The sequence below is a fragment of the Etheostoma cragini genome, chromosome 2, assembly GCF_013103735.1.
Source record: "Etheostoma cragini isolate CJK2018 chromosome 2, CSU_Ecrag_1.0, whole genome shotgun sequence".
Lineage (NCBI taxonomy): Eukaryota > Metazoa > Chordata > Actinopteri > Perciformes > Percidae > Etheostoma > Etheostoma cragini.
The window spans coordinates 22,808,903-22,822,150 of NC_048408.1; the positions used below are offsets into that span (position 1 = coordinate 22,808,903).

The following is a 13,248-nucleotide window of genomic DNA, read 5'->3' on the forward strand; positions in this document are numbered from 1 at the left end:
CCCCCCCCCCCCCTCCCCTTCTGTTCTCACAAAATGACTTGGTCTTATAGTTGCTTGTCAAATGGCGATATACTTCTTTCTTTTTTTGAAAGCCGCAGACCACTGGATGAATTTGATCGATAATACACACAAAATCTATCACTGAAAGCAATCACCTGTGTAATACAACAATTCATCACCTTGGGTGGCAGTCCAATCCTGTGGAAGCGCTGGCCCACTTTAGGTACTTTCTCCAGGGCAAGCCTCTTTCCACGAGACTTCACCCTGTCTATGGCACTGTAGTTGAATGTTTCACTAGCCAGGTACACCACCTGGAGTGCAAAAGGTTGATTGAGAGAGGCAGTATTTGCCAAATGGTTTGTGGCTCTTGTTATGTGGAGGCAGCACTGTGTGTGATCATACCTTGGTCGTGGGAACGATGTTGAGCTCAAGTTTCTGGTCGACCAGGCTTGCGCCGGCCTCTGAGAGGTAACCCTGGTTCAGGACCAAACAGTCACGGCCAAAACAGCAGGGGCAACACAGCTTCTGGAGCCACTTGGTCCATTTGGGGTTCAGCTGGCCATAGGGTTCTTCATTCTTAGGTTTGAACACGCCGATGATTTTCTTTGGAGGGAAGCAGAGGAAGGAAAATGAGAAGGAACATCATGAAAACAGACAGAATCCCAAGTTATCCAGAGTTAAGATAGGAAAGTTTAGGAATAGAGAAGAAAGGAAGGTTAGGTTGTGTATAAGACAATTCAACATTGAAACTTAAGGACAATATCCTCCTTGTAAACTTGAAGCACGCAGAGGGACAGTGGAGAGGTGGATTGTGCTGCAGGAGTGGTTTAAAAATGACACATTTCTTGTACACAGTGTACAATGTGTCCCTATTAAAATCCACTGTTGCTGAAATGAATTGAAGCTTTCCACAGCCACCGTTCTCTGTAAAAAAAAAAAGAAAATTGAACTGAATTTTCTTTAACACCTATAGCACTGCACCTAGTGTTTGACAGAAGTTAGATTTTGGGTGTCACTACAAAGTTTTATTTAAAAATCCCATACTATGTGTCGCTTGTATGACACACACACATACACACTAAATTTGGTCATTGAAGAGAATATATCCTCACCGAGAGCTAGCACATGACTATTTAGCACAATGGTGATTAACTAAAGAAACTAAAGAGGTGGGGGGCAAGGGAACTAGGTCACTGGATGAAAAGCTCATGCAACCTAAAATACTTTTTTCTGTTTTAAAAGCCTTAAGTGAGTGGAGAAGTTGGCACATAATGCCGATCAAAGTTTACCATCATTATTCTGGCACGATAGGATAAAGGTTTACAGTCATAAACCTGGCATGATAAAAGTTAAGGGAAATCCAGGGTGACAACTTAAGGAAGAAATACTCTAAGAATGATTCTAAGAATTGATTCCCCTTTTTGTCTCGAATGTGTGGCAATGTGGGAAAAAGGAAATATGGTGATTATAACTGATGCAACAGGCATTTGTGCTCGCTCAGCATCTTCTGTTAGACACCAAAGACTTCTTTGCCTAATTTTTGCAATATAAGGAAAAGCAAGACTTTTCTTAAATTATTTTTTATAACTGTGTTGACTGTATGTCATTACTTTGAGTATTTACACTGTCAGTGTAAAATCAAAGTTATATCCTATTGTTTATTAGTTGAAACTGTAGGTTCATGTTGTGTTGGCATGCATTACAGTTAGAGTTGCGCAATATGAGAAAGATATCTAATTGCGATAATACTGAATGATATTGCTATTGCAACATGATTCACGACATTGAAGGGAATGACCACGTTTGTATCATTATTCAAATTTTCCCCTGACTTATATTAAATCTTAAAATTAAAATGATTATAGTGTGATTTTTTATCTGGAACTGTACCAAATAAAGATGCTGTCTGTAGTCCGTAGGATAGGATCTGTAGGCCGGGACGTCTCTGCAGCAACACAATACTTCATTCAGAAATAAGGTAGGCAATGACACATATTTGGCCTGTAACAAACATTGCGCCCCTCTGCGATATGGATATTTCACAAGTACATATTACAGCCTATTTGCCAAGTCATCACAGGCTAGTTGGAAGAGGGCCTTTCGTAGAAGGGACCAATACTTTTATCAAAACATCTTGCAGCCATTGCAACACACACACACACACACACACAACACTTCAGCTACCAAAGATCAGTCATAAGACAGCTAAATGCAACGTTAGCATGACAACTGTTGGTAAAATAAGTTAGGAGCGTCTTCTTACCCCCTGTGAGTCTTTGACAAAATAGCTTCCACTGGATCCCTGGTAGATCCTCTCTGGGTAGATCCCCTCCTCTATGGCTCGCTCGGCCTTTCGGATGATCTCTCTGAACTCGGGATCCTCCGGGAACTCGTTCCTGTGCGGCTCCCGCGGCGAGCTCCCACGGTCCCGGTCCAGGAGCGGTTGTCTCTCCCGGCTGCGCCCCGGGCTGCCTGCCGGGATACGAACCACAGAGCCCGGTGTGTTTCCAAACGCGCCCCGGGGGCTGGTGGGCTCTGTGGGACAGTAGCTGAAATCACCCGAGTCCCGAAGGGGAGAGACGAGCGGACTCGTCTCATCCATGATTTTGGAGGTGGACTAGGAGTTATTTTAACTCCTGTAGAAAGAGAAGAAAAGAAAAGAGGACGGAATAGAAGAGGGAAAGAAAGTGTGACGGTCGTTTTGTTGGCTATGTACTGACGCTGGCTAACAAGGAAAAGAAAAAGAAAAGTCAGGTGACAGTCAGCTTCCGGGAAGAGGCGGGACTCGTAAAGTGTTTTGATTTTTAACCAATCAGCGTTCAATCTAATCTCTAGCGTTGATTGGACAAGACCAATTCGCCCAAGGAAGACACGTTACGTCAGAGCATGGTTAACCCTGAGCCATATGTCTCTCTCTATCACTCTGGGTTAACCCATAACCCAATCAATTAACTCCATCCTAATAAAAAAGCCTTTAGTGAAAATCTGCTATCATGGGACTGATGAATACTTGCAGTTGTCAGACTGGAAATTTTTGCAATATAGGTCTACACAGCCAAATTCAACTCCAAAGGTTGTTGTGGCCTACATTTAACATTTCTCAAATTCATTTGATAAAATGTAATCATTAAATTATATTATTAACGGATACAAAAGTGATAAATTATCTTTATTTGTCAAGATATTTACTCTAACTATTTTTTTAGTTGTTGGTTTTCTAAACCAAAATACTAAAAGAACAATTCTTTTAACTTTATCTTTGACACTGGCCTTTCCTCAATTATTTGTAATTTGCATTTGTGTGTCCCAGACCAATGAGCATCTGACAAACAACTATCCGCCCCTACATTGAAAGATCAAAGGTCACAAACCATAGCTAAACCTTTCTAAATTCATACTCATGTATGCCTCAGCAGGGGGGTCTATTGAAGGACGTTTAAACCACATTCCAATCTAATTTTATTAATTTAATTACAGTCAGTGTAGCTGGGGAAGTCCAAGTCACAAATCCATGAGGTCCTTATAAATCCCTCATGAGCAAACTTAAAGATGAGCACATAAAAAGCTAATAGTCTTTCAGTCCATTATACTGGTATATAACACCACATTAAATTTCAAAGCAGTTTTAATTGTATATAGCTATATTTATGCCTAAAAATAAACATATTGATATTATTTGTAAAAACTCTCTGTCCTGCTTTTTATCTTATCCAGGGCCAAGGTTAAAGTCTACACTCACTGTCTATGCAGCAACAATTTGTCTGTGAGATAGAGCAAAATAAGGCAACCTTAAATAGACCTATACGTAAAAAAGTAAATCCATGCAGAGGTGTTGTTGTGAGAGTAGGATGTTTGTTAAATGTCTTGTGACTGATTGGTATCTGAAGATGTGGATTCTAGTATAGTTTTCCACTTACTCCGGTAGGCCTAATCATGTTAGTCATGTTCATGATACAGGCTAGCGTAGGCCTACTGTATGTTTGTGTTACAAGGCAGATTTCCCAAATGATTCACACCAGCCAGCCTGCAGGATGCCGTGCTGGGCGTGTGGACGTGCCGCTGTGCGCATCCTCCAGCCTCCCTCCTCCTCCGGCGCACACAGCTCGCTTTTTGATTGGTGGACACCAGCAGGAAGAGGGCTCGTGTCGTGAGATCCGTCAAATTCGGACAGACCAGCCAGCTTTATACACCTACTGATACAACAATTTATCCCTCCAGACTATCAAAAATACTGCGCCCGCTTCTTAGTAGCCGTCCTTGGGGTTGCGGGAAAGTCAAGACATATCTGCGGACGTCGCTACTGCACTTTAAGAACAGTCACTTACCCCACATTTCCCGGAAATCCAGCGCAGAGGGCATCGGTGTGAGGATGGCTGCATATAAACTGGTCCTGATCCGCCATGGAGAGAGCTGCTGGAACCAGGAAAACCGCTTCTGCGGCTGGTTCGACGCGGACCTGAGTGAGACCGGGGAGCATGAGGCAAAAAGAGGTGGACAGGCCTTAAAAGGTAGGCTACCAGATAATGTGACAGGGCCCAGTCAGACTTTCTCTCGCTCATTGGATTAAGCCGTTTCCATTGCTTATGCAACTCTGTCGGATGGGAAACAGGTAGCTGGTGGTCTATTGCGACACAAGAAGAGCCAGCAGCAAGGGAGAGGGAAGTGACTTTATTACTATTATTGGGCTGGATTGTTGCTGTCTTTGAACTGTAACGAACTAGATAGGCTAAGCATTTCTAGGAGAATGTAATGGTGAAAATGTTTTGATCAGACGTGTCAGTCTGGCACAGATCAGTTTCTGCTGGACCCATTTCCCCCCGAGCCCATGATAGTTCCACACTTCAGTCAAGACAGTGGTAGCCCCTAGTGTTGTTTGCCATTTATAGTAAAGACAAATAGAATCATTTTGATTTCTCTACAGTAAGCTTAACAGCAGAGATACTTAGGGAAAGTCATTAGGCCATGGACTGACAGATGTTATTGATATGATAATTTTACAGGAACATTTTGAAATCTACAGCTCCAAAACACATACTAATTGGGATGTGATGTCTTAAACAAATAGTGAACAAGCCTGCAGATTCTGCCACAACTTGACTGTCAGGAGACAACTCTAAATGTTGTCATCTGATCACACCAGGAAAACATTCATTCATAAGGTATAATGAAGCGCAAGGCCGGACTGTGGCGCAAAGATGCCGTCGTTATCAGTAAAGATTACTTCTATTTACTGAGTGAGATTTTGCCATTCACTATGCTGGACTCTGCAGGGTTAGGTGGAGGGGAAATGGTAAAGGCTAGAACAGTTTTATTTCTTTTTGTGTGGCACACACTCTGGTTGGTTTTTCTATGACCCATAAATCCTCTGCAGGCACGTCCTGCAGAGCCTACAGTCTGCCAGGGTCCTATGGGATGGCGCTGCCCCTGACTAAGCAAAAGCAAATGTTCTGGGAGAGAAGCAATAAACAATGCAGAATTCCTGTGTATTTGTATGTTGCCTTGCACTTTGCTCTTATATATAAGTATATACTGTATGAACCTCTGTCTATTCACATTTACCGTCTTTTTCATGTCCTTTCTCTGATTCACCTCAGATGCTGGCTATGAATTCGATATTTGCTACACCTCAGTCCTAAAGAGGGCCATCCGCACCCTGTGGTTTGTTCTGGACAGCATTGACCAGATGTGGCTGCCCGTCCACCGGACCTGGCGCCTGAATGAGCGCCACTACGGGGGCCTGACTGGGCTGAACAAGGCTGAAACAGCAGCTAAGCACGGAGAGGCCCAGGTCAAGATCTGGAGGCGCTCTTTTGACATTCCTCCCCCATCCATGGATGAAGGGCATGACTTCTATCAGAGCATCAGCAAGGTAACACCACAGGAACCCATTGTCGCCTTCTCTTATACAAATGAAGACATTTTTACATCAGTGAAAGGTCACACCGCTAAAACACAGTTGACAACATTAACTCTGTGTTTGGTTGTAGGACCGGCGTTATGCCGACCTGACAGAAGACCAGCTTCCCAGCTGTGAGAGTCTCAAAGACACCATCGCCAGGGCTCTGCCCTTCTGGAACGAAGAGATCGTTCCACAGATCAAAGAGGGAAAGAGAGTGCTAATTGCTGCCCATGGCAACAGTCTCCGGGGCATCGTCAAACATCTTGAGGGTAAGAGACAGAGAGGAGACATTTGAGTTGCTGCCCAGTGTCAAACTGCTTATCCCCTGTTACATTCAGGGACGTTTCCCTTAATATTGTAAAAAAAAAAAAAAAGGAATAAAGGATGATGATAATAATAATAATAATAATTAAACAATTCATTATTTTACTATTTTACAAAATCATTGACGCTGAATTTATTGAATGAATCTTTACAAAACTAAACTGTGTAAGTGCCGTCTATAGGTGATCTCTGGTCTCTGAGAGTATCTCTAGTTAGTGTGTGTGTGTGTGTGTGTGTGTGTGTGTGTGTGTATATTTATGTGTATATATATATATATTATATGTGTATGTATGTATGTATGTATGTATATATATATATATATATATAGAAGGGAGAGAGTCAAATTTTCTATTTCTACTAATTCTTAAACTGAGAGTTCCATGCCCATCTAAGTGGTAAAGGCTAAAATCAACGTTCATGCATTTGTGAGAAAAACAGCATTTTTTTAATTTATTTTTTAATAAGCACTTTAAAACTAAACTTTCCTCTCTCAGTCTGATCAGATGTATGAAAGGTATATCCATCCAAATGGATTCTAACCTCTGCCTGTCTGTTTCTGTTTTCCCAGGTATGTCAGAGGAGGCAATCATGGAGCTGAACCTGCCCACAGGTATCCCCATTGTGTATGAGCTAGACAAGAACCTGAAGCCTTTAGGACCCATGCAGTTTCTGGGAGATGAGGAGACCGTTAAGAAGGCAATGGAAGCTGTGGCTGCTCAGGGCAAAGCCAAAAAATAGACTCCCTGCCCCGTAGAAGAGCTAGAGCATTGCCCATGTGCTGTTCAGTTATCAAGTTAATAGAAGGTAAATTACTGTCACTGTCATCCCAGACTTGCATACTCAAACACACAATGTGCACCTTATTTTTTATTGATTTGATTGGTCTTTACTTTATGACATGCAGAAACATACATGTCATAATAACACAATTGATAAAAGCTGTAATATTGTTTAAGCACTGACCGAAATGCAAAATTCGGGAACAGCAGACCGGACCTAGTATAGACTCACCCTGCAGTCATTTCATGTTTTCCTCCTATTTCCACCCCATGTAGGACTGCTAAGTGGAAGCAGTGTAACCTACAATTAAACACTGGCTGTTGTTAAAAGGGCAAGTTGCTATGCACTGCTGATTTTTGTTTGCTGTGTCATTGTGAGAAGAATAATAAATGTTGTCAGCCATCATGTGAGGAAATCTGGTATTGTCTGACTTTGTCTTCCAGCGTTAATGTCCACCCTTTCCTTATGAATCATTGGTTTGGTGTAGTCTCTCATTTATAATAGTAAATACAAGTATAAATACACACCTGATATGTATGTTATGTTATTTATTATTGGGTCCTAGAGAACACAATCCTTTTACAATTTGGATATTTAAAGCTTTAGTGCGTAACTTTGTAATATTAGCGGACTTCCGCTACATTCAAGCCATTGCCAAATGAGTTGCTACAAAGCTAATTAGGACAATCAACTCAAACAAAACTCTGTGTATTTCTCAGTATGGCTATGTACAGAAACTAGTGTTGTCCGGCAACTTTTGTGTGCAGAATCTTGAGTGAATGCAATTACCTCTGATGAAGAGTCCATCATGTTTTTTTAATCCTCAGTGTCCTCCTCGGCTAATAGCAACTATGTGGAGGAGGGGTGCGCGATCACGGAGGGCTTGCATCATGTGGATGTGGATGACAGTTTTGTCATTACTTAGAATTCCTCATGGGGGTGACAGAAAATACGCACTATAGCACACATATATCCCTCTAATGTGATGCTGCCCCCTAAATAAGTTTTGTTCCTGCACGGTGTCAGTGCATGTCCTGCATACACTAACATTTACAAATAAAAAAAGATGCATTTAAATGCTAGCTAATCAAATCAGAAACTAAGTTGCAAAGCATAATGAACAAAAACAATATCTCACTAGATTATTAAAATGACTTAGTACTTAACTGACAAATACCATATTAATAGGCAAACCCCTCACAAATCAACATGGTTTTTACCCATTTAATTTATGTCGATAACATGTTTTTTATGTGGTTGCTGTAGAAGAAGGCAATTGTAGGCTAAATAGTAAACCTATTAAATTCATGTATATAGATCGGATGTGGATGCATTAGATTGACATGGATGTAATTAGATCCATATGTAGGTTAGACTGAAGGTAGAGCCCCGTTCATTCTTTATGAGAGTTGCTTTGTGGCGCATCCGCTACATGGATGTGACAACATGTGTGACTCAACAAACATGGCAGACCGAGCCGTCCTTCTTTCCTTCCGCTCAGCGTGCGACCGGCCAATCAGATTCGACTTGAGCACTTCGACACAGCCAATCGGCTGAGGAGCTGCTCTTCTCGAAAACATGTCGCCCATGAAGCTGTGTGTTCCAGGTGAGTCCCGTAAATGTGCTGTTACTGTCACTGAAGTGGTAGTTAAGTTAAACTTAGACTAGACGGTTTTGTCGTTCAGTGCTAATGTGGGGGTTTGTGGATGTCGCCGTGTTTCTATAAATTATAGTTACTCTGCAGTCCGACGGTGTAAAACACACTATTTCCAGCTGCCATGCGTAGTGTGGGCTCGGGCTTCCAGCACAGTTAACGTTACATTCCGCTTCTTTTAAATGTATGGCTATCTGTTAAATGTGAGTGTGCAGCGCACATAAGTTAACAGCCCGCTGTGCTCAAAGATGAGTGCTATTTTATCAAAAATGTTTTATGGTAAACAATTTAACGTTAGCCTACAGTACTCGTGGAGGGCTCCTGACTTATACTTCCAATGGCATGTTTCATCTCCTGCCCTGCCCACTGCCTCGGGCAGGATAGCCGCATTCCTCTCTTACTCTTCTTGACTCTCCCATGTGATATCCTCTGTTATTGGTGGCAGTAGGGAATGTCAACAATGTTACAAATCTTTTAAACCAAGCAGTTATGTAAGGTGCTAGGGACCTTTTTGGTGTGTTAAAGTTGCATTGGAAACACCAGTTCCTGAAAGTAGTAACATGGGTGTTGCTGTAAGTTGTCTTAGGCAGGAATAGTATTTAATGTCATGCTAATGCCAAGGTTAAATGGTTCAAAGGGACCAGATAAGTGATTCTAGAGCAAAACTTGTTCTGGACGAGTTTCACTTTATTGATAATATCCATGGGTTTTCCTCAGAGTCTCAAAAGTAAACTTGTCACCAATCTATAACTGCATTACTGTTGTTGAAGTATGTGAATGCAGAAAATTGCTAAGCCAAAGTAGTAGTTCCATATCCTGATGTTAATTGTCTTGTGATCAATTCAGTTAGCAGATGAGACCCTAAATTACCTTAAGAACTTTTGTGAAAAAAAGCCTCTGGTCTTTTACTTCAACAGCTTATGTTTTATCTTTAAAAAAGTGTATAATTTATTCAGTTTTTAGCAGAGATGATCACCTCCACTACAAAAAACTGTACCACTTTTCTTCAACAGTACTGTCTGTCTAACTGCTTTCCACTTCTTCCAGGTGACAAGCTATGCAGTGTAGAAGACTGTCATCCCGGCACCGGAGTATATCTTCGCCATGGCTACATTTACTCTTCCCTAGCAGGCTATGTGCTCAAGAAAAACGAGGGAGAGGAGGTGAGGGGTGTGGGTAGGAGAGGTGGAGAAAGTTGCACAAGCAATTAGACGCGTGGGAGTGACGGGAGAAAGTGTGTGTGTGTGTGTGTGGTGTGTGTGTGTGTGTGTTTGTGTGTTTGTGAGTGTGTGCGTGCTAGACTTTTTTTAACAAGTTTGAACTTAAATCATAAAAAACTCAACTAGTTTTGTGTGACCTGTGTGTGCGCATTGTCTTTCTAGTTACCTGTGATTTCAGTGGTGAGGGAAACAGAAACGCAGCTACTACCCGATGTAGGAGCAATAGTCACCTGTAAGGTATGCAATGGAATCAGTGCTATTTTTCTAGATGTCAATGATCTGATACAGTGACCCTCCACACTTTAGATTTAGACCGTTTGGTTTGTCTCGAGCCTCACCGTTCTTTGCTTGGACAGGTGACCAGTATCAACCCCAGGTTCGCCAAGGTCCACATCCTTTATGTAGGCTCAACACCGCTGAAGGACCGCTTCAGAGGAACAATCAGGTAACCCTGGAGACTGTCTCCAGTAGTGAAACCATGTGTTGTGTCATACTTCCCTCTGTCATTCACAAAACTGAGGCCACTCTCTCTGACTCTACAGAAAAGAAGATGTGCGTGCAACAGAGAAAGACAAGGTGTGTTTGAATCCATGTATTCAATCAGATGTTTACTCATAAATCTAAGATGCATGCCTAGCTTAAAGCTTTTACTTTTATTGTTACAGGTGGAAATATACAAAAGCTTTAGACCTGGCGACATCGTCTTGGCAAAAGTGGTATCCTTCCCCTGCCCTTGGGTCCAAAACAAATTAAATAGTGCAAGATGAAATTATTCAGCACAAGCATTGCTTGCCTTTTTTTAAAACCCTAAACCTAGATTGATTCAGGTATAGTAAACAAAATCCCCTCCCAACAACAAAGGCATGGGCTGCATCTCCATCTATCCATCTTCGTCTGCTTATCCGGTGTCGGGTAGCGGGGACAGCAGCTCCAGCAGGGGACCCTAAACTTCCCTCTCCAGAGCCACATCAACCAGCTGCGACTGGGGGATCCCAAGGCGTTCACAGGCCAGGTTGGAGAAATTTACCATCCACCTAGAGAGAAACAAGGAAATCATGGGAGGAGAGAGGCAACGAGCAAATAGCTACTCCTTCAGCTGCACGGCTTCGGGGAAGGCTGCTCTCGGGCGTTCTCTTCTACAGCTCCACGACGATCCCTTTCCAGAGTTGAGGAGCTATCAAATAAGGATTATAAGCTGCAGCCCCTGTCTGCACGGTGAACATGATTCAACCCCTATCCAAAATGGTCCTTCATCTAGCTATAAAATAAGGGTTTTGAGATGCAGCCACGTTCCCTGTCATGATCTCTGGGAGTGTGACAGATGCACGTTTTCACTTGTTACTTTTAAAATGCCTTTGGATATTCCCCATGAGGGAATTCAAAAAACAGTTGCCTCTTCAATAGTTTGGGTATATGCTGTTTACATCTGTGTCTATAACCCTTGACCTGTGATGTCAGATTTCCCTTGGTGACGTGCAGTCTAACTACCTGTTGACAACAGCAGAGAACGAACTGGGGGTGGTGGTGGCACACAGTGAAGCAGGTAACTCTCAATGCTCAATTACACCGTTTATGTTTTCATTTTGTTTGCATATAAAACTTCAAAACACGAGAGGGTTCCATTACATTACACAGATTACTAGTGTCCTGTTTAAACACAAGGTGGCGCAAGAGCTACTGGGGAGATAACTGCAGACAGGTTTTCAGGTACAGGAACACATCCATTTGCATAGTGAGGCACATTTATCAAGCTTTTTTTGTAGTGTTGTGACCTTTGGCAGAATTTTAGAATAGTGCCAATCTAATTATGTCTGAACCAGTAGAGACATAAAAGAAAGAAAGAGCCCTTTCAATTCAATTATTTTTTTCCCTCAGAGAGCCATAAAAGTGACCAAAAAAAAAAGACTAAGAAGTGTGACGTCCCAGCCACACTGCCATACGTTGACAGCTGACTGCAGTCTGATCTCTAGTTCCCCTATCAAACAGCTGTTATTTGCGTTATTAATTTTCCAGTGGCACGCTCCAGACCGTAATGACTGTTTTTATAATTGGGGTTTTAAATAAATCTTCAGGGTTTAGAATAGTTGTTGTGCTGTTAATAGTGTGAGGATACAGTATGTCGACATGTTGTCTCATGTTATAACATTTTCTTTTGGGTATCAGGTGTCCAGATGGTTCCCATCAGCTGGTGTGAGATGCAGTGCCCACGGACGCACAGCAAAGAGTTTCGCAAAGTGGCCCGCGTGCAGCCAGAGTACCTGCAGGCATGAGACAACGTCTATCTTTCACAAGGAACACACAGCTTCCCCTCCCTCTTTCACTCACTGTCATCAAGTAGCCTCCCACCTCGTTTCAGATGTTCTGAGAGACTCAACGCCGTGCATATTGTTGGCTACTTCTTTCATGTCTTTTTAAATAGTTTTCCCTCTGCACATTGTGTCATCTGATTGTGCCAGCTTGAAAATACTGAAACAGAGTCAGACCAAGCTATCGGGACATATTCTGAACAATGTAGCAACTGTTGTAAAGACATTTTTAACAAAAGTGAGTGCATGTGCCTTCCAATTGCCTGATAGTAACCTGATTAGAACAGCGTGACTCCGTTCCCTCAGGATGTTACGTGGCAGCTTCCGAGCTTTCTAAGTGATCACTATGAAGCTAAAAGCATAGAAGAATGTTACACCTAGTCAAAAAAGGCCTTTTTCACAGATGCAGGATACTCCGTTTTGCTAATGAGTTTAATAGCCTTATCATTAGGACACCTGAAGGATGAAGCAGTTTGCATTTTAACTGCATTTTGAACCAGAGAGATTTAAAGGGCAGTGGCTGAATTTGGTTTGAAATAATAAGCACACCCAGCCGGGCTGCACTTTAAACTTCGTATGCATGTCATGTACAGTATGCAACAGACTTGGGTTTTTTTTCTGTCCAGAAAAGTGACAAAACAATCTCCTCTGGCTATTTTGTCCTTGACCCTCGGACAAATGTGCACACAACATTTCAAAAGGAAACTGTGATTTAGAGCCTAATGTTCTATCAGAATGACACAGCTATCATTGTGCAGAATATTGAAGTTTAACATGATAGTCAGTTATTTTTTCTCTAGCACATTGCCAAAGTTAAATGATTACAACAGGCCAGCAGAAATGTTTCCATGTTATCTTTGAAGTAAAGTGTACTTTGATTCTTTCACTTTACAACATTCCTGTGCAAGATTAAAATAAATCTATTAAACTACAATGTGAGTTTACTCTAATATATTTAGAAAAACACATTTATTCCAACTCTGTGTAAACAGTGACGTATTGAAATCACTACTCGTATGATCAACTGAGGCTCATTGCAATTTTTTAAATAAACAGTTAAGTTCC

General features: G+C 41.9%; 3 protein-coding genes across 4 annotated transcripts in view; 2 read left to right on the forward strand and 1 right to left on the reverse strand.

Annotated features, from left to right (window-relative positions):
• Positions 1–2,749, reverse strand: part of pi4k2a (phosphatidylinositol 4-kinase type 2 alpha) — a 5,400-nt gene extending 2,651 nt beyond the window's left edge. Inside the window, exons 1-3 of one of the 2 annotated variants that reach the window (XM_034895974.1) lie at positions 2,264–2,749; positions 403–603; positions 156–311 (exon numbers count right to left, since the gene is read on the reverse strand). In XM_034895974.1, coding sequence (XP_034751865.1) covers positions 156–311; positions 403–603; positions 2,264–2,602 — 696 coding nt within the window. In that variant the 5' untranslated portion in view covers positions 2,603–2,749. The remainder of the gene's footprint in view (positions 1–155; positions 312–402; positions 604–2,263) is intronic. The other variant, XM_034895984.1, reaches the window with a different exon arrangement.
• Positions 2,750–4,118: 1,369 nt separating this feature from the next.
• On the forward strand, positions 4,119–7,413 carry pgam1b (phosphoglycerate mutase 1b). The gene is made up of 4 exons (XM_034896507.1): positions 4,119–4,508; positions 5,595–5,869; positions 5,988–6,168; positions 6,792–7,413. The coding sequence occupies exons 1-4, from the start codon at positions 4,370–4,372 to the stop codon at positions 6,959–6,961; spliced, it is 765 nt and encodes a 254-aa protein (XP_034752398.1). The 5' UTR covers positions 4,119–4,369; the 3' UTR covers positions 6,962–7,413.
• A 1,089-nt stretch (positions 7,414–8,502) lies between these two features.
• On the forward strand, positions 8,503–12,826 carry exosc1 (exosome component 1). The gene is made up of 8 exons (XM_034896704.1): positions 8,503–8,609; positions 9,705–9,820; positions 10,040–10,114; positions 10,234–10,322; positions 10,420–10,453; positions 10,543–10,593; positions 11,336–11,420; positions 12,041–12,826. The coding sequence occupies exons 1-8, from the start codon at positions 8,582–8,584 to the stop codon at positions 12,145–12,147; spliced, it is 585 nt and encodes a 194-aa protein (XP_034752595.1). The 5' UTR covers positions 8,503–8,581; the 3' UTR covers positions 12,148–12,826.
• The last annotated feature ends 422 nt before the right edge of the window (positions 12,827–13,248 follow it).